Source organism: Carcharhinus amblyrhynchos, unplaced genomic scaffold (assembly GCF_965287045.1).
Source record: "Carcharhinus amblyrhynchos unplaced genomic scaffold, sCarAmb.v2.hapA scaffold_43, whole genome shotgun sequence".
NCBI lineage: Eukaryota > Metazoa > Chordata > Chondrichthyes > Carcharhiniformes > Carcharhinidae > Carcharhinus > Carcharhinus amblyrhynchos.
This window is the reverse complement of record NW_027649784.1, coordinates 1,846,998-1,867,918: the sequence shown is the minus strand read 5'-3', so window position 1 is coordinate 1,867,918 and position 20,921 is coordinate 1,846,998. Positions and strand designations below refer to the sequence as shown.

General features: G+C 45.8%; 1 protein-coding gene across 1 annotated transcript in view; it reads right to left on the bottom strand.

The window, feature by feature from the left end:
- Positions 1 to 2,691: 2,691 nt before the first annotated feature.
- The window catches only part of chrne (cholinergic receptor, nicotinic, epsilon), a 42,889-nt gene continuing 24,659 nt past the window's right edge, over positions 2,692 to 20,921 (bottom strand). Inside the window, exons 9-12 of the mRNA XM_080181857.1 lie at positions 17,896 to 18,010; positions 15,621 to 15,828; positions 7,879 to 8,012; positions 2,692 to 5,178 (exon numbers count right to left, since the gene is read on the bottom strand). Coding sequence (XP_080037983.1) covers positions 5,011 to 5,178; positions 7,879 to 8,012; positions 15,621 to 15,828; positions 17,896 to 18,010 — 625 coding nt within the window. The 3' untranslated portion in view covers positions 2,692 to 5,010. The remainder of the gene's footprint in view (positions 5,179 to 7,878; positions 8,013 to 15,620; positions 15,829 to 17,895; positions 18,011 to 20,921) is intronic.

Sequence of the window (20,921 nt, the reverse complement as noted above, 5' to 3'; positions counted from 1 at the left end):
TATGTTGAAATTTCAATGGTGGATTGGTGTTACATATGTAACCCAGCCTACCCTCTCAATGAATGTAAAAAAGCCCACGGCACTATTTCAAATAAAAGGTGCAGAGAAGATCATCCGGGGGTCAACACTAACCCTTCAGTAACAGGGTTGAGAAAAAATGATCTGGTCATTGTCGCATTGCTGTTGGAAGGGTGTGGCTATGTACAAATTGCGTGTCGCACTTAAATCACTTCATTGACTGGGACCTAAGTCTGCACAGATTTTCTGAAAGAGCATCTTTTCCAGCCCCACCGCCGCCCATCTTATTCCTGTGATCCACCTTAACTACACAACTTTGGACACTAAGGGACAACTTAGCATGGTTAATCCATCTATCCTGCACACCTTTGGACACTAAGGGGCAATTTAGCAAAGCCAATTCACACATCTTTAGAGGGTGAGAGGAAACTGAGCATCCAGAGGAAAGCCACACAGACACGGGGAGAGCTTGCAAACGCCACACAGTCACCCAAGGCCGGAATTGAACCCAGGTCCCTGGTACTATGAGGCAACTGTGCTAGCCACTGTGCTGCCCCATGTCCTTTGGGAAATCATAAAAGTATCTATGTAACTTCAAGTTATTTCCAGAATTTGTAAGTCAGCTCTCGAGAATCGATTTTTAAATGTTTGGATAGGATGCTTCATTGGCAGTCAAACCCTAAACCAGGGCTTTAGGTCCTGCAGATTTAGAACATGGATTTAACAAGCCCGTAAGGTTTCTTGATGCACACCTAAAATCCCTGTAAAGATTGAGAACATGGAGACTCTATGGGTGGGATTTTACAGCCTCGCTCAGGCAAGATCAGAAATTCTCGCCTCTGTTCAATGGAGATTTCCGTTGTCGGACCCTAACCCGCTCCAATTCCGTGGCAGGTGAGATTGTAGAGTTCTGACCTATAACTCGGGCAGCGAGGGTGGGCGGCTGGCAGTCACTGCCATTGATGATGATGATGATGATTCACACCAGGCAAGAGACATCCGATATAACTACCACACCTAGCATTCCAGACACACGCCGTGCAGACCAGCCAACACCCAGAGCTCCCAACACCAGAAAATGCTGGGGAAAAGCCCAGCAGGCCTGCGGTGACTGTGGAGAGAGAAACATTTTAAGTCCCTATGACTTTTTATTTCAGATTTCCAGTATCTGCAGTATTTTGCTTTTCGAGCATTAAACAGACTGGAACAGTAAGTTAGCTGCATCACTGCTTGAAGAACTGATTTTCTTTTTGTAAATACAATCTAACACTGACTACTGATAGTGAAAGGACAGAATGCTGTCACCCCTCCTGAGTTATGTAATGATGAGTGCAGTCTGATTTTATTGGGGTAATATCCACGTGTACCATTCTCAAACTGAAAACAAGACCCTACAAATCAAAGAAGGAATTATCTTTAACTTGGAATCCAAAAACTCCTCATGTGGACTGCGCAACAAATGACATTGTAACTCCAGTAAGGCAAGTTCTTTTTCAGGAATAAGATTATTTTTGGAAATGTTAATGTACCGAGGTGCTCGGGGTAAACTTTGCAATGTGCACTGTGCCAGGCTTCATTGAGTGGTTGTGTCTGGACAAGTTTCAACTGTCATCAGAAAATCTGAAGATCAAGATACAGTGTTTCTTGCGTGCTATAGACAAAACATACTGTTCATAGAGTACATGAAGGAGAAGGAAAGGAGGGGGGAAGAATGTAGTATTAGTCTTTTTTTGTTATTTTTGTATTAGTGTCACAAATAGGCTTATGTTACAATGCAATGAAGTTACTGTGAAAATTCCTCTAGTCGCCACGTTCTGGTCCCTGGGCAGCACAGTGGTCAGTATCTAAAAGGTGTGCTGGTTAGAGTGCGTTAGCCATGCTAAATTCTCCCTCAGTGTACCTGAATAGGTGCTGGAGTGTGGCGACCAGCAGATTTCCACAGTAACTTCATTGCAGCATCAATGTAAGCCTACTTGTGACACTAATAAATAAACTAAAAAATCTAACCAGCTCGTATTTCGGACTAGTGGGAGGAAACCGGAGCATCCGGAAGAAACCCATGCAGAAACGGGAGAACGTGCAGATTCCATGCAGATGGTCACCCAAGCCAGCTCCCTGGCACTGCCAGGCAGCAGAGCTAACCACTTTCGTAGCTTGGGTGTGGAGAAAGGTCAATTAATATAAGGTAATTCCATTCAGAAGTCTGATGGCAGCAGGGAAGAAGCCATTCTTGAGTCGATTGCAATGTGATCTCAGACTTTTGTATCATTTTCTCAACGGAGGAATGTGTAAAAGAGTATATCTGAAGAGCATGGGGTCCTTTTATGCTGGCTGCTTTTCTGAGGCAGCAGGAAGTCTAGACAGAGTCAATGGATGGGAGGCTGGTTTGCGTGATAGGCTGGGCTACGTTTATAAGCCTTTGTAGTTTCTTGCAGTCTTGGTCAGAGCAGGAGCCATACCAAGCTGTGAAATATCCGGAAAGGATGCTTTCTATGCTGCTTTCTAAACCGTGATGTTGAGTTCAAATATCCGCACACACCATTCCCAAATGGAAAACAAGACCTTACTAGAGATAAACAGGTTCCTGATCAAAGGGGGAACCATCTTCACTTTGGAATCAAAAACTACTCAAATGTGGCTTGTGCAATAAATGACATTGTAACTCGGATAAGGCAACTTCTTTTGCAGAAATGTTTATTTTTGATGCCATGCACGTGCCAAGACCTTTTTTTTAATCTTCCCTCATAGAATCATAGATTCCCTACAGTGCAGAAGAAGCACTTCAGTCCATTGAGTCTGCACCAGCTCTCTGGCAGAGTAACTTACCCAGGCCCTCTTCCCTGCCCTACTCCATAAACCCACATGTTTCCCACATCTTTGGACACCAAGAAACAGCTTAGCACGGCCAATCCACCTAACCTGCACATCTTTGGAGTGTGGGAGAAAACTGGATCACCCGGAGGCAACCCATGCAGATACTGGGAGTACGTGTAAACTCCACATAATCCTCCAAGGCCAGAATTGAACCCAGGTTCCTGGAGCTGTGAAGTAGGTATTCTAACCACTGTGCTGCTCCATTAGACTCAGGGCACAGAAGAAGCCATTCAGCCCATCATGTCTATCGTGCTCTTTGACAAGTCACTCACCTGCTCCTTCCCCATAGCAATACAAACTTTTCTTCATTGAGTATATATCCAATACCCTTTAGAAAGTTTCTGGTGAATTTGCTTCCACCAGCTTTTCAGGCAATGTAAAAAAATACTTCTGCGCACCTCCCCGAAGCTATTTCGGCAACAATCTTAAATCTACCTTCTGGCTGGCAACCCTTCTAAAGCTGGAAAAAGTTTCTCACTATCTCCTCCATTGAAACCTTTCATATTCACAGTGGTTAGCACTGCTGCTCCACAGTGCCAGGGACTCGGGTTCGATTCCTGGCTTGGGTCACTGTCTGCACATTCTCCCAGTGTCTGCATGGGTTTACTCTGGGTGCTCCAGTTCCTCCCTCAGTCTGAAAGATGTGCTGGTTAGGGTGCATTGGCCATGATAAATTCTTCCTCAGTGTTACCTGAACGGGTGCTAGAGGGTGGCAACTAGGGAATTTTCACAGTAACTTTATTGCAGTGTTAATGTAAGCCTACTTGTGAAACTAACAAAATAAACTTTAAGTTTTATTTGTAACCACGTTACAATCAGGTATGTAAGCAAAATGAGCGATTTGATGAAAGCTTTGTAACAAATATTATGACTTATTTTAGAACAAAATTCATGCATCTGGACTTCCCAATAAAACTAGGCAGCACAGAGCTTTCATGGGGATTTCAGTAACACTGGGTGTCGATAATCTTCATACTATATCCACCTGAGCTGTAGGCACTTTGCATCTATTGGGTCCTCTTGACATTTGTTAAAGTTAGACTGTCCAACTGAATTTTCCTATTGCCAGGAATCAAGACTCATGCCTCAGTGGGTCTTATAAGCCTCTTTTAGCCCCATTACTGCTGGCACCAGGTGTGAATTTTCTGGGCAACTGGTATAGAGACACTAAGTAGGAATCAGCATGCCACCATTAGCCAATCTTGTCAAGAAAACAGTCAGCAATGCTGTTCTAATCTAATTGAAACTTCTTTTTTGGCTCTAGAGGGGACAGAATTGCAGAATGATGGAGAACTCACTTGGCCCATTGGCTCTCCTTATTCTTTCTCCCACAGCACTGAAAATTCCTTTTCAACAATACATCCAGTCCCAATCTCTAGAAGTTTCAATTGAGTCTCCTTCCATTGGCCTTTCACCACAGAGCCATAGAATCTGTACAGTGCTGATGGCCATTTGGCCCATCGAATCTGCAATGACTGACCAACAGAGCATCTCAACCAGGCCCTAACTCCATAACTCACCACATCTCCCATGGTTAATCCATCAACCTGAACATCTCTGAACACTAAGGGGCAATTTAGCATGGCCAATCTACCTAACCTGCACATCTTTGGACACTAAGGGGCAATTCAGCATGGCTAACAAATCTAACCTACATATCTTTGGAATATTGTGCACAGTTACCAGAGGACATAGGCTTAAGGTAAAAGGGTGAAAGTTGAAAAGAGATGTAAGAGATAAATATTTTGCACAGAGTGTGGTAAGTGCCTGGAATGCACTGCCAGAGGAGGTGGTAGAAGCACATACAGTAGCAATGTTTAAGAGGCATCTTGACAGATACATGAATAGGCAGGGAATAGAGAGATACTGACTGCATAGAGGCAAAAGGTTTAGAAAGGCGTCATGTGTCAGCGCAGGCTTGTTGTTCTTTGTTCTTGAAGGGAGGGAAGAGATGCCCACCACAGGAGTTGCACTGGGGTCTTATTGTTGCTGCTGAGCACATGAAGTAGGAGTATTAATTTATTTCAAAGGATGAAAAATTAAATGCAAAGAGATCAGAAATGGTTGATCTTCCCAGCTTAGAATTGGGAAGGTAATGAGCTTGAAGTACGCCGTACATTAATCTGGTGTATATTTCCTGGGGTCACCAGCAAAAGGGAATTCCGGTGCTTGGTTGAAATGGCCCATGAGGAAGATTGTCACCGTGCCAATCGTAAACAGGAGGAGTGCAATCCAGAAACATGCCTTGTCGATCACTTTCCCAATCAGAATCCAGTTTTCATTCTCCTGAAGGAACACAAGGAACATGGTGTGACTGTCAGTTCAACAGCGATGGGCACTTGTTAATACATGGCCGATTTCTATGCGATATACACATTTATGTACACACCTGGAAAGGCTTATGGTGAACCTCACACTTTAGACATCAAGTAGCACTACACTTTCAGTAGTGGTAGATGGAATAGTGCAAACAAAATTAGTCATTCTGAATCCACAGATAAACACTCCTGGAACTGAAAACACTAATCCCTTCAGGTTTTCTTTAGTGGCCTGATGGTGAACTCACCCAGTGCTTACTTAACATCAGCCCCTTAAACAAACACAATAGTGGAAGAATTATTTTTTACTCTATTCCTTCATAGGACGTGGGTGTTGCTGGCGGAGCCAGCATTTATTGCCCCATCCCTATTCACCCTTGAACTGTGTGCCAGCATCGGATTGGGGTCTGCACAGTAAGAAGTCCCACAACGCCAGGTTAAAGTCCGACAGGTTTATTTGGAGCTTTCGGAGTGCTGCTCCTTCATCAGGTGCGTGACACTTTTTACTGTGTGTTTTCAGAGTCAGGGAAGGTGATGGCCTAGTGGTATTATCACTAGCCTGTTAACCCAGAAACTCAGCTAATGTTCTGGGGACCCAAGTTCGAATCCTGGCAGATGGTGGAATTTGAATTCAATAAAAAAAATCAGGAATTAAGGATCCACTGATGACCATGAAACCATTGCCAATTGTCAGGAAAGCCCATCTGTTTCACTAATGCCCCTTTAGGAAAGAAATCTGCCATCCTTACCTGGTCTGGCGTACAGAGCCATAGCAATGTGGTTGCCTCTCAACTGCCCCCAAAATGGCCTAACCAGCCACTCGGGGCCCCTGAGGATGAGACAACTAGGAATGGGCGATAAGTGCTGGTCAGCCAGCAACGCCCGTGTCCCATGAATTAATAAAAAATATTGCAGTGGGTCTGGAGTCACACGTAGGCCGGAGCGGGTAAGGACAGAAGATTTCCTTCCCTAAAGGGACATTAGTGGGCCTTCAGGACAATCGACAGTGGTTTCATGGACTTTTAATTCCAAATCTACTATGGCGGGATTCAACCTGGGGTCCCTGCATCTCTGAATTGCTAGTCTAGCAACAATACCACTACACCATCGCTTCCCCATTCTACCTCTGTATAATGTTGTTGGCCTTCTTGCTTCACAACATTTCAAATGTACATCATGGGTGCACTTTGGGAATCCTTGGAATGTGGAAGTGCAAGTCCCTTTTGACCTTATTAGATAGCGCACCCTCACTGTTAGCAATGTTGGATTTGCAAGTATGTTTAAGTTTCAATATTAAACCACGCTTGAGACATATGACTATCACATGGAAGTTCACATCAGAATTAAATTATAGCGACAACAATAACTTGCATTTATATATAGCACTTTCAATATAGGACGGCATGGAAAGGCATGTCATAGGTGCTTTATCAATGTGACACTGAAGCTACATATGGAGATATTAGGACGGGTCAAATCTTGATCAGAGGGATATGTTTTGAGAAAGAAGGAGAAAGAAATGGAGAAGCAGAGAGGCTTAGGGAGGAAATTTCAGAGAGCAAACAGGACCTCAGTTTAATAAAAGCAAAAAACTGGAAACCTCAGCAGGTGACAGAGTGGATTAGCACCGCTGCCTCACACTATCAAGGACCTGGGTTCAATTCTGGCCTTGGGTGACTGTCTGTGTAGAGCTTGCACATTTGTCTGCGTGGGTTTCCTCCGAGTGCTCCAGTTTCCTCCCACAGTCCAAAGATGTGCAGGTTAGGTGGATTGGCCATGCAGAATTCACCCTTAGTGTCCAAAGATATGTAGGTTAGGTAGACTGACCGTGCTAAATTGCCCCTTAGGCCCTGATTTTTCCAGCACGCCTGCCCCTATTCTGGGGCGGGTGAGGTTTGCAGATTAGCATTCTTTGTTGGCCTTGGGTGCGATTTTACAAGCCTCGAGCAGGCGTGCTGGTAAAATTCCAGCCTAAGTGTCCAAAGATGTGCAGATTAAGTGGATTGGCCATGCTAAATTGCCCCTTAGTATCCAAAGGTGTGTAGCTTAGGTGGATTGGCCAAGCTAAATTGCCCCTTAGTGTCCAAGGATGTGTAGGCTAGGTGGATTAGTCCCTTAGTGTCCAAATATTGCTGTTGCTGCAGGCTCAATGGGTCAAATGTCCTCCTTCTGCAGTGTAGGGAATCTGTGATTTTATGACTCAATGATCTGGCAGCATCCATAGGAAGAGGAATCAGAGTTAATGTTTCAAGTCTGCTTGACATTTCTTTGGAATTAAAAAAAGGAAAGTGTGTGATTATTTATGACAGCAGGTGGAACAGTGATGAGTGGGAACTGGGAGAGATTGCAACAAACATGTAGCGACGCTGAAGAACAAATGACAGATGGCCCAGTGGGGGAGGTACTGAGGATGCTGGAATCTGAAACAAAAACAGAGACAGCTGGAAAATCCCAGCGGGTCTGGCAGCAACTGTGCGGATGCTGTGATCTTAGTTTACCACCTGACCTGAAAGATGATCTTTCTATCTGAAAGGTGACACATCCCAAGAGTGCAGCATCCCTCAGTCAGTGCATGGAGATCACCTGACTAGATTTTCTGCTCATACCTCTGGAATAGGACTTGAACCCACAATTACAATTCTGTCCCAAAACCAACAAATTTACTCACAGAACCAAAGTCATTCTGTTCTTTAGTGCTTTTGGCAATAAAGTTGCAGGCGTCAACACAGGTCTTTATCTCTGGGGCAAAGTGAGCCAGATTTCTGTACAAGTCAACCGTGGTTCCAATATCAATTTCTGCACCTGAATGAGACACAAATATAAGGATCATTATTTGTTCAAAATTACAGATTAAAAATCATACTTTTCCCATCTTGTTCTTCCCTTTCCCACTCCCCCACTTCCCAAAATTTGCCACAGGAGTGACCATGGTCCAATAGGTTTTGCTAGGGAACTAATGACTCGCATTTATAACACATAACTTCATACTGAAAGGTGAGAGACAAGGTCAAACAAGCACTGGGCTGAGAAATGCCCCCTCTTCAACAAGTCCTTGGACAATGTACAAATGGAGTGAGTCTAGATTTATTCTAGAGGCTCAATACATGTACTCCATTGCTCGTATACCAGCACAGAATTCTCTTTGTGGCCTGGGGTGAGGGGGTTTGTTCAATGACACAAGGCTTGATAATTCAGCTCCATATTCTCTGGGGCTGAGGAGAATCCTATTGAACCTGAGGGGGTTTGATAGTGGAGACACCAAGAAATTGTTCCCATTGATCCGGGGGAATCTAAAACACGGGGGCATAATCTCAGGATGAGGGGTCGGCCATTTTTGACTGAGATGAGGAGAAATTTCCTCACTCAGAGAGTTGTGAATCTTTGGAATTCTGTCCCCCAGTGGTTTGTGGATGCTCCATCATCTAACACATTTAAGGCTGTGGGTTCGACAGATTTTCTTTTTGGCCCCTTTAGGATTTGAGGATTGTGGATGAGAAATTGGAATCAAAGCCCAAAATCAGCCATGATTGTACTGAATGGTGGCAGAAAGGGCTCGATGGGCTGAATGGTCTCATAGAATCATAGATTGTATGGCATAGACAGGCCCTTCGGCCCAAACTGATCCATGCCAACCAAAAAGCCCATCTAAGCTAACCCCATTTGCCTGAATTTGGCCCATATCCCTCTAAACCTTTCCTATCCATGTATCTGTCCAAATGCCTTTTAAATATTGTCAATATCCCTACCTCAACCACTTCCTCCGGCAACTCCTTCCACATACGTACCACCCTCTGTGCAAAAAAGTTGCTCCTCAGGTTCCCATTAATTCTTTCGCTTCCTTCCATACTTTGTGTTCAGTCAAGGTTGGAGGAGCTGTATGGGTTGGAGAGTTGGGCTTTGGAAAGGATGACCCAGTTGAGCCATACTTCACCAGATGTGCAAACACTCCTATTGTCTCTCTCACACACACCCACAGGACAATAAGCTAGAGATGAAATTCCCTTGGCTTGCTTTGATCAATTGTAATGCAATTCCCTGACTTTGCAACTAATAAGATACTTCTTGAAGTGTGATCACAGTTGTAACGTAGAAAGCAGAGCAAGCAATTTGTGCACCGCAGGATCCCACAAACAGCAATATGATAATGGCCAGACCATCCCTTATGGTGATATTGTTCAGGAAATAAATACACACTAGGCAGAACTCTCCCAGCTTATCTTCAGAAATGCTCACTTGGGATGTTTTAATCCCTCCTATGTGGGCTGATGGGCCTCAGAAAGGCAGTACTCCAACAGTGCAGCATTCCCTCAGCGCTACAGTCAGAGTGTTAGCTGAGATTGGGACTTGAACACATAATCTCTTGACCCAAATATAAGAGAAACACTGAGCCACAACTAACACCCGAAACTAACTCAACGCAGCCCTGCAGTTGAAGCTTTGTAGCCTGTGTAACTCAATACCATATCGCTAAGCTGTTGAGACAGCCCCTAATAACAGTGATTTAAACCATATTTAGTGACTGGCCTGTGTAGCAATTGATGTAGAAACTGCTAACAGATTGATATCTTGATTATGTTTGAGAACAAGGAGAAATTTCCTAAAGTTCTCTCATCTTGGACATTCTCCATATGGGTCCTTTATCCCTTGCTAGCCATTAGATTGCAAACAATCTGATACAAGTTGTTTTAAAGGATGGACTACATTAGCTTGACATATTTTCAAACTTTCCAAGCTGGATTAACCAGAAGCTAAGAACTCACAGCATAGCTCTCACAACCTCCCCCCGCCACCCCAACAAAGACAACAATCATGTCCCCACCCCTCACCAGATTTGATCCCTTTGTCCATACCAATGGAGACTCTTCTCTGCACTAATACTATCTCTTTCCTTCATTGAGCTTTGAAGAATGAAGCAGACAATCTCCAAGAGTGTCAGTATTTGAGTGAATGGGAGCACTTCAGGATTTACAGGGTTTACCCTGGAAGTGCAGTGGTACTTTCTGGAAGGTTCCCAATTTTCAGTATGTCTCTGGGATTGCTATTTTCCAGAGGACCCTGCCAATGTGCTTCTATTTGCAGGAGAACATCACGATGACTGCAGGAACTCTGTGAGTATGTGTCAGTATTTGCATTGGGACCCCAATAGTCAATCAATATCTGCATGAGTCCCTGGGAGTATATCCGTTTCTCCAGGGATCCCCAGGAGTATTGTCCATGTTTGCTGGAGCTCCCAGTTTTCCACAGTTTCATTCCATGTATAATTGCCTTGCGATGAAGCTCCTTGCTGTTATTTCTTTTATTTATTTATGGAACTTGGGCATCGCTGGCTGGCCAGCCTTTATTGCCCATCCCTAGTTGCCCTTGAGAAGGTGGTGGTGAGCTGCCTTCTTAAAACGCTGCAGTCCATGTGCTGTGGGTTGACCCACAATGATTAGGTAGGGAATTCCAGGATTTTTGACTAGCGACAGTGAAGGAACGTCCAATATATTTCCAAATCAGGATAGTGAGTGACCCAGAGGGGACCTTGCAGATAGTGGCGTTCCCAAGTATATGCTGCCCTTGTCCTTCTAGGTGGAAGTGGCCATGGGTTTGGAAGCTGCCGACTAAGGATCTTGGTGAATTTCTACAGTGCATCTTATAGATGCTACCAATAGCTGCTACTGAGGGCCAGTGGTGGAGGGAACGAATGTTTGTGGATGGGGTGCCAGTCAAGCGGGGCTGCTTTGTCCTGGATGGTGTCAAGTTTCTTGAGTGTTGTTGGAGCTGCACCCATCCAGGCAAGTGGGGAGTATTCCGTCACACCCCTGACTTGTGCCTTGCAGATGGTGGCCAGGCATTGGGAAGTCAGGTGAGTTGCTTGCTACAGTATTCTCAGCCTCTGACCTGCCCTGGTAGTCATTGTGTTTATGTGGTGAATCCAGTTGAGTTTCTGGTCAATGGTAACCCCAAGGATGTTGACAATTGTTCGTCGAGATGCTAGGGAGGAGGGGTGGGGAGGAGGCGGGTGTTGTTGGAGGGGGGGAAGTTGGCCTCCACCTATGCGAGCCCTGTCTTACTGGAATGAAAGCAGAAATCTGACCAGAGTGCATTGCTGCCTCACCATGCAGAACCATTGAGCTCAACTCCCTCGTCTCAACTCAACACCACAGATGAACATGTGCTCACGATCTGGCCCGATAATGAAAAGTACTGTTCACAGTTATCCTCTGTACTCATTAACCTATTGCAGCTTCTGACCCACTGACGGAGACGTTGGAAATCTTCATCCTCAATGTTCAGATCCCTTGACAGCCTCACTACTCCCATCTCTATGGACATCCTCTGTCCCGACAACCCTCCAAGAACTCCACACTCTTGTGAAACCTCCATGTACTTCTAGATGGAAGTGGTGGTGGATTTGGAAGGTGCTGCCTAAGGAACTTTGATGAATTTCTGCATGGCATCTTGTAGATGGTACACACGGCTGCCACAGTGCATCACTGGTGGAGGGAGTGAATGTTTGTGGATGAGGTGCCAATCATTCCTTTAGCAGCCAAAGCACTCAGCCCTGGAATTGCCCACCTAAGCCTCTCTATAACCCAACTCTTCGACCAGGTCACCTGTCCTGATATCTTTATCTTGTTGCCTGATTATATTGCTATGAAGCACCTTGGGATGTTTCTCTGAGGGTTAAAGACACTAAATGTAAGTTGAGGTGACTTTTGCCCTGTGGTGGTTATCCTTCAAACAAACTCATATGCCAATGTGGAAGCTGGAGTGGGCCATTCATTTAGCACCTCAAGCCTGTTCCACTGCTACTACTTTACTATCCATTCTCTTCCATTGTTCATGCAGCAGGTGGAGAAAAGTAGACATTGCCTCACTGCAGCAGAAAGGCATCCATTATCTGACCATTTATAGCAACTTCTCCTTTGCCTGTTTCTCTGGGTAAGGTTGTGCTTCTTTGCAATGGAGACACGTGACCCAGATCTGATCTTGGCCAGATCCACTCTGTTACCCAAGAAAGCAAAGGTTTGTAATGTGATTCTGGAATAGCCATGCCAATAAACAATATGTCAATATCCAAATTATCTTATAATAAAACTCCAGTAGCAACTGTTTAGGGTGACATTATGATAATAAAGAATTTATCACTGAAAGGAACTATGGCTATATACTGTAGAAACAGAAACATACAAACTAGAAGCAGGAGTAGCTATTTGCCATCGAGCCTGCTCCACCATTCATTATAGAACATAGAACAGTACAGCATAGTACAGGCCCTTCGGCCCTCAATGTTGTGCCAAGCTATGTCCAAACCCAAGATCAAGCTATCCCATTCCCTATCATTCTGGTGTGCTCCACCTGCCTATCCAATAACTGCTTGAAAGTTCCTAAAGTGTCCAAATCATGGTTGATTATCATTAAGATCATGGTTGATCATCAAATTCAATATCCTGATTCCCCCTTTCCCCCATATCCCTTGATTCCTTCAGCCCCAAGAGCTATATCTAATTTCTTCTTGAAATCACAGTGTTTTGACCTCAAATAATTTCTGCGGTAGTGAATATGCACACATTCACCACTCTCTGGGTAAGAAGAAATTTCTCCTCATCTCAGTCCTGAAAGGTTTACTTCTTATTCTCAAACTGTGACCCCTAGTTCTGGACTCCCCCCACCATCAGAAACATCCTTTCTGAATCTACCCTGTCTAACCCTGTTAGAATTTCATAAGTTTCTATGAGATCCCCTCTCACTCTTTTAAACTTCAATGAATATAATCCTAATTGACTCAGTGTCTCCTCATATGACAGACCTGCCATCCCAAGAATCAGCCTGGTAAATCTTGACTATATTCCCTCTATAGCAAGGCCAGATAAGGACGCCAAAACTGCACACAAATCTCCAAGTGTGAACTCACAAGCTCCCTGCAGTAAAACATCCCTATTCTCAAATCCTCTCTCTATGAAGGCCAACATGCCATTGCTTTTTTTACTGCCTGCTGCATCTGTGTGCTTACTGTCAGTGACTGATGCACAAGGACTCCAAGATCTCAGTCTCATTTCATATTAGACCATTCAAGTTGGACCAGTGATGGGCAATGTGGGCTAATGAGTGGGCCTCCTTCATCCTGGATAGACAGGGACTTTTTTCTCTGGGGCGTAGGAGGCTGAGGGGTGACCTTACAGATGTCTATAAAATAATGAGGGGCATAGACAAGGTAGATAGTCAATATCTTTTCCCAAAACTAGAGAGCATAGGGTTTAAGGGGAGAGGGGAGAGATACAAAAGTGTCGAGAGGGGCAGTTTTTTCACACAGAGGGTGGTGAGTGTCTGGAACAAGCTGCCAGAGGTAGTATTAGAGGCGGGTACAATTTTATCTTTTAACAAGAATTTAGATAGTTACATGGGTAAGATGGGTATAGAGGGATATGGGACAAATGCGGGCAATTGGGATTAGTTTAGGGCTTTAAAAAAAAAGGATGGCGTGAACAAGTTAGGCCAAAGAGCCTCTTTCCATGCTATAAATCTCTATGACTCTATTTCAGTGGGCCACTGAAATAGTCTTGTTCTCTAAACTTCACCCCATGAATAAAATTAAATACATTTAATACACGCTGAATATGTCATAGCGAGTTATAGAAAACGCTTCATCATTTATACATTAATAAAACCCTCAATAACTTCAAATGGTGAAAATGAAAAAAATGTTGACACTTTGGACACAGGGAGCGCATGACTCTCACAGTCAATGTTGTGAGCAATCAGCATGCACCTCGCTTCACTTATCATGGCTTTATGTGTGAATCATTTCAGTCACATCAGCAGGAAAAACAACTACCCAGACAGTAAACAGCAGCACGTGGAAATCCAGTGTGTGGGCATGGTCCACGAATGTCTGGTGGGGCCACACTCAGATCCCAGATGGGCTCAAGTGGACCCCGGGCTGCCCACCACTGAAGTAACTAATCCCTGGCCTTGGACAGGGTATCACTAACAATAATCTAATATCAACATCACTTTATTTACTAGCAGACAGTTTTGTTAATGACTATGTTCCCAGAAACAGTGGGAGGCCATTTTGTCCATCGAGCCTGTTTTCCGCCATTCAGTAAGAACAAGGCCTTAACCCCAGCAGTCAAACTTGCTGTCGTAGTCCTGATTACCCTTACCAAATAAAAATATATTAATCATTCTTTGGAAATATTCAATTGGCCCCAAGACTTAATGGCCACGATTCTCCCAAAAAAGTTTCAAGTGTTGAATTCACAGGAAAACTAGTGTAAATCATGTTGGGTCTTTTTTCAGTGCAACTTCAGATAAGAATCTCCCACACTTTGTGCAATGTAGAGGTCACAATCATGAATATCATTAAAAGCTCGGGAGATGGGGCCTATTCCAGAGTTCTGGAACTCTGCACGTGTGCGGTGGATCCGATCTATCAGCCTGTACTTTGCTGTCAGCTCAATCACTGGCCAGCCTGGGACCCTCGCAGTGCTGCCCCTCCACTCCCCCCTCACAGCTCGATCACAGGCACATGACCATTCCCAGGCCAGCCCCAACACCTCCCCCCCCCCCCCTCACAGTCCTGAACTGCCTGAACTCCAGGCCTTCCCCAGCAATGATGGTTCCCCCCTGCACGCCCCTCCCCCCCTAGCTAACACCCCCTCCGCCCCAGGATGCAGACCCCCTCCGGCTGATCACAGCTCCCCTCAGCCCGTCCTGATCGCTGGCCTCCCTCCAGCCCCCATCGCTCGCCCCCTAGGCAGAGTGGCAGGGAGACCCATCACCCCATCAATCAAACCCTAGGCCCGCACCCAGCAGACCCCACCTCAAATTGGCTCCAACACCTTGGTACTACCTGATGCCCGATGGGCAGTGCCAAGTTACCCCTGGGCCTGGGCAGGGGGCATGGGGTGGCACTGCCATGGTGCCCATGCCTAGGGGGCACCATCGCTCCCACCCGGGGGGCTCTGGTTGCCCCCATCGCTCCAGCGGGATCATCCCACTAGTTCCCCAAAAGTGGGAAATACTCCTGGAAGGGTGGGAGATGCTAGTGGGCCTGGAGAATTCAGTCCCGGGCCCAATATTCACATTAAAATCAGATTAAAAACAGACACTTACCTGGTGTTCCTGCCAGTTTCCAGTGTGGCTTAGATGGCGCCACACATCCGATGCTGGGAGATGCACTTAGGGCAGGAACTCACGCACGAATCCCACAAATCAGCTGACACGCGATTCTCCCGGCCCGCTGTGCGAGGCAGGATTAATGAGGCGGGAAGGGAGAAACGCCCCCAATATCTTTTTCAGGGGAGTGAGTTCCAAGTTTTCCCGACTGTGAGATGAAATGCTTCCTAATATCCCCCGTCAGTCTTGGTACTGTGTTGTCTGTGAATCTAAAATTGGAAGCCTCACCACCCAGCAACGTACCTGAAGCTGCATTGTTCACTCTCTTTAGCCCATGCCTGTCTCGCTGTCTTTCAAACATCAGCTCACTCCGTGGTTTTTTGAGGATATATTCCTCTGCTTTCAACATGATCCCGAAAGAACTTCTACGCCTCGGCTGGGGAGTCTCCCAGGAATCCTCCGAAGGCTCCAAGTGCATTCCCAGATATTGAGGCAGGAACTCTAGGAATACCTGCAAGTACAGACTGCAATTTTGTCAGGTCCACCTGAGAACCATAAGCAGAACCACTCTCCCCCCCTCCCCACTCACATTGATTGAGACAGTGCAGTCAAAATCCTTCAAAGGCCCTCAATCACTCATTTATACTCCCTCAGCATCTCAGTGACGTACTCTCCCAATATTCCAGACAGCTTCAAGTTTCTCAATGTCCAGATCACCAACAACCTGCCCTGGTCCATCCACGATGACACTGTAGTTAAGAAAGCCCATCAACGCCTCTGCTTTCTCAGAAGACTAAGGAAATTTGGCATGTTCCATACGACTCTCACCAACTTTTACAGATACACCAAAGAAAACATTCTTTCTGGTTGTATCACAGCTTGGTATGGGCTCCTGCTCTGGCCAAGACTGCAAGGAACTACAAAGGACCATGAACGAAGTCCAGTCAATCACTCAAACCAGCCTCCCATCCATTGACTCTGTCTACACTTCCTGCTGCCTTGGGAAAGCAGCCAGCATAATCAAGGACCCCACGCACCCCAAACATTCTTCCACCTTCTTCTATCAGGAAACTGATACAAAAGTCTGAGGTTACACACCAATCGACTCAAGAACAGCTTCTTCCTGGCTGCTATCAGATCTTTGAGTGGACCAACCATATATTAAGTTGATCTTTCTCTGCACCCTAGCTGTGACTCTAACACTATATTCATCTCCCTCTCATCCCCTTCTCTATGAACGTCTGTATAGCGACAAGAAACAATACTTTTCACTGTATCCCAATACATGTGACAATAATAAATCAAATCAAAATCAAATCAAATGAAAAACACCTTGCATAAACCTGAATGAGTCAATATTTTGTCCGACATATTGAATCCTGGACCTCACATTCCCAGACATATTTTCCAGAATGCCACCATAGGTTAAATGATCAGTAACGAGAGCCTTGGCTATAACTCCCACTCTGCCCCGCTCTCCAATCTAACAGACATGTGATTGAGCATGGGATCATTCCCAGTCTTTGGTCCACACCTAGACCCTCTGGAAAACCTGGGTGAAATAGTTACATGGCTTGTAACTATTTCACTTGGGAAAGTTGCAGGAAGGGAGACATTTGGAGATGGATGGTACACAAATCACTTTTGTGGGCATCACAGGCTAGGAGAGCATTTATTGCCCATCCCTCATTGCCCTTGGGCAATTGGTGGGTGAGCTGCTTTCTTCAACTGCTGCAGCCTGTGCGGTGTAGGTACACCCACGGTGCTGTTAGGGAGACAGCTCCAGGATTTTGACCCAACAACAGTGAAGGAACGGCCGATATATTTCCAGGTCAGGGTAGTGAGTGGCCCAGAGGGGAATCTCCATGTGGTGGTGTTCCCATGTGGCTGCCTCCCTTCTAGATGACAGGCTGCGGGTTTGGAAGATCCAATTGAAGTATAACAGCAAATGACAGCGGATGCTGGAATCTGAAACAAAAACATAAAATGCCACAAATTCTCAGCAGGCCAGACAGCATCTGTAGAGAGAGAATAGGGCCAATATTTCGAGTCTGGATGACCCCGGATTGGACTTAACGTTTTGATTCTGGAATACTTTTCGTCAGATTCCTTCTATTGAAGGTATCTTAGTGAATTGCTGCAGTGCATCTTGTAGATTGTGTATGCGCACATGCATATGTGTGTGTTTGTGTGTATGCGTGTGTGTGTGTATGTGTGTGTGTGTGTGTGTGTGTGTGTACACCAGCTGCAGACACTGACCCCCTCAGAAGGATGGAGAGATATATCAGCCGTTCCGTCACACTCACTGGGTCTAATTCCTGGAATTCCCTCCCCACCACATCGTGGCTCAACGTACACAGTGGGTTCAAGAACGCAGCTCACCACCATATTCTCAAGGACAATTAGGGATGGGTAATAAATGCCGGCTAGCCAGCGACGCCCATGTCCCACGATTGAAGAAAACAAATTGAAACTTCCAAGATGAACATGCACAAGTTAACGCCCAGACAAGGAAGGACGATATATGAAAAGCTCCGTTCATAATTCCTTAGGGGAAATGCTTGTAAAAGTTCCTTACGTGTTTGATCTTCTCAGACAAGCTGTGGGTGTTTGGTGTTCTCAGGGAAACGTTCAGGACGATGACGCAGTTTGTTACAATCAATGTGCAGACGATCATCACAAATATTAAGTACCTGCAGCAAAAAGGCATCAAATTGTCCCGTCATCACGTTGCTGGTTGTGGTATCTTGCTGTGTGCAAATTGTTATTCTCATTCCTGACATTACAACAGTGACCGTGCTTCAGAAAGCACTGTTCAGGCTGTGAGCTGTAATAAGGTGTCTGGCTATGGTGCAAAGGGCCACATCAATGCAAGTATTTCTCTTTTCTACAACACGGAAGTGGCACCTTTTCAATAGGAAAGGAGAGCGGCACACTGGCACAGTGGTTAGCACTGCTGCCTCACAGTGCCAAGGACCTGGGTTCGATTCCTGCCTCGGGTCACTGTGTGGAATTTGCCCATTCTCCCCGTGTCTGCATGGGTTTCCTCTGGGTGTTCTGATGTGGCGGCACAGTGGCACATGGGGGCGGGCATGGTGGTTAGCACTGCTGCCTCACAGCCCCAGGGACCCTGATTTGATTCCTGGTTTGGATCACAGTCTGTGTGGAGTGTACATGTACTCCCCGTGTCTGAGTGGGTTTCCTCTGGTGCTCCAGTTTCCTCCCACAGTCCACAAGATGTGTGGTTAAATGCGTGCTAAGTTCTCTCTCAGTGTTACCCAATCTTAGTGCTCTCACCAACTTTTGACCTACTCAAAGCTGTTTAGATGGGGAAAGTTTTTGCTATTAACACCCAGCTCACGAGTTTGTGATGTGAAACAATATTGGGAATTCAGTCACTGAGGCGGCATGGTGGTTAGCACTGCTGCCTCAGAGCGCCAGGGACCTGGGCTTAATTCCGGCCTTGGGTAACTTGTGGAGTTTGCACATTTTCCCTGTGTGCGCGTAGGTTTCTTCTGGGTGCTCCAGTTTCCTCCCACCGTCCAGAAATGTGTGGGTTAGATTGGCCATGCTAAATTAACCCTAATGTCAGGGGGATTAGCAGGGGTAAATATGATAGGGCCAGGGTGGGATTGTGGTCAGTGCAGACTTGATGGGCCAAATGGTCTCCTTTTGCACGATATTGATTCTATGAAACAGGCACCGGACTAGGAGATTTTCACATTAACTTCATTGCAGTATTAATGTAAGCTTGTGACTAATAAATAAATAAGCTTTAGATGTGCAGGTCAGGTGGATTGGCCATACTAAATTGCCCCTGAGAGTCCAAAGATGTGTAGATTAGATGGATTGACCATGGTAAATGTGTGGGGTTATGGGGATGGAGCAGAGAGCGGAGGATGTGGGTCTGGGAAAAATGCCTTTTCGGACAGTAGACCCAATGGGCCAAATGGCCTCCTTCTGCACTCTAGGGATTCTCCTGTTAAAATCAGTTCTGATGGTCAGCCTCTGAGGCACATGGCACAACATTCATAGAGGAGAGTGCTGCTAGAACAATTAACCCTGATTGCCCTGTGAATCAGACAGGTACATCAGTGACAAAGGGGGTGGAGAGGAGGAGGAGGGAATGGGGGGCTGTGGAGGGAGACAGGGGCATGGGAGTGCAAAGGGGTGGGGAGAGAGGAGGGGGGCAACTGATTTCTCCTCCCACTCCTCGGATAAGCTGCAGACACACACTGTCTAAGGGTGCATCCACTTTCATTGATACCAAGGTGTTGAAGGTTTAAGTTCATTGCCAAAGATGTGTAGGTTAGGAGGATTGGCCATGTTAAAATGCCCCTTAGTGTCCAAAGATGTACAGGTTAGTAGTTTGGCCATGCCAAATTGCCCCTTAGTGTTCAAAGATGTGTAGGTTAGTTGGATTGGCCATGCTAAATTGCCCCTTAGTGTCCCAACATGTGTAGGTTAAGCCATGGTAAATACACAGGGTTATGGGAATAGGGCAGGGGGTTGGGCTTGGGTAAGATGCTCTCTTTGAGAGTTAGTGCAGACTTGATGGGCCAAATGGCTTCCTTTTGCATTGTCAGAATTCCATGGATTCTACTCTATGAAAGTTCATACGAAAATTCAGGTCAGTTTTGTTGTAGTCATCTGGAATCCTGTCCCCAAAAGATGATAGGTGGGCATTTCAGAATTGGGATTGAGAGATCTATGTTGATTAAGAGTGTGAAGGAGTATGGAGCAAATGTGGAGATCAGCTATGATCTAATTGATTGGAGGGAGCAGGAGAAAAATGTTGAAAGCCCATTCCCAGGTCTTAATGTTCAAATGAGTCGAAAGTTGACCTCACCTCAAGTCCATTTACAGACAGGACAAAGAGCAGGAACCCTGGCAGTTTATTCTTCCCATATTCTCCCAGGGTTGCAAAGGATGGTTTGTGTGTCTCTGAGGCTGGGACTTTTTGTCCTCCCCCCATTCCACCCCGAACCTTCCACTTCTCCCATGTTGTAAATCTCTATAGATCAGCTGGATAGTCAATATCTTTTCCCAAAGGTAAGGGAGTCTAAAACTAGAGGGCATACGTTTATGGTGAGAGGGGAGAGATACAAAAGGGTCCAGAGGGACAACTTTTTTCACCCAGAGGGTGTTGAGTTTCTGGAATGAGCTGCCAGAGGTAGTAGTAGAGGAGGATACAATTTTGTCTTTTAAAAAGCATTTAAACATTTGCATGGATAAGATGTGTACAGAGGGATATGGACCAAACGCGGGCAATTGGGACTAGCTTAGGGAGACATGGACAAGTTGGGCCGAAGGGCTTGTTTCCACGCTGTAAATCTCTATGACGCTATGACTCTACGATTGTCTTCCTGTCCTGTTGAAGTCAACCATTTGTGTTGCTGGCCAGCCATGTCACCAGGGAATGTGTGGCGAGGGGGGGGGGGGGGGAGCGGTTGAGAAGGTGGGGGAGGGGGGGGGTGTTGAGAAGGTGGGGGAGGGGGGGTTTTGGGGGGTCATCTTTGGCAGGACTGGTTGATCCCCTCCAGTGGAAAAATCTGGAAAATCCCAACCTGGATATTCTGCCGTGCGGCCAAATGGACTCTGGAG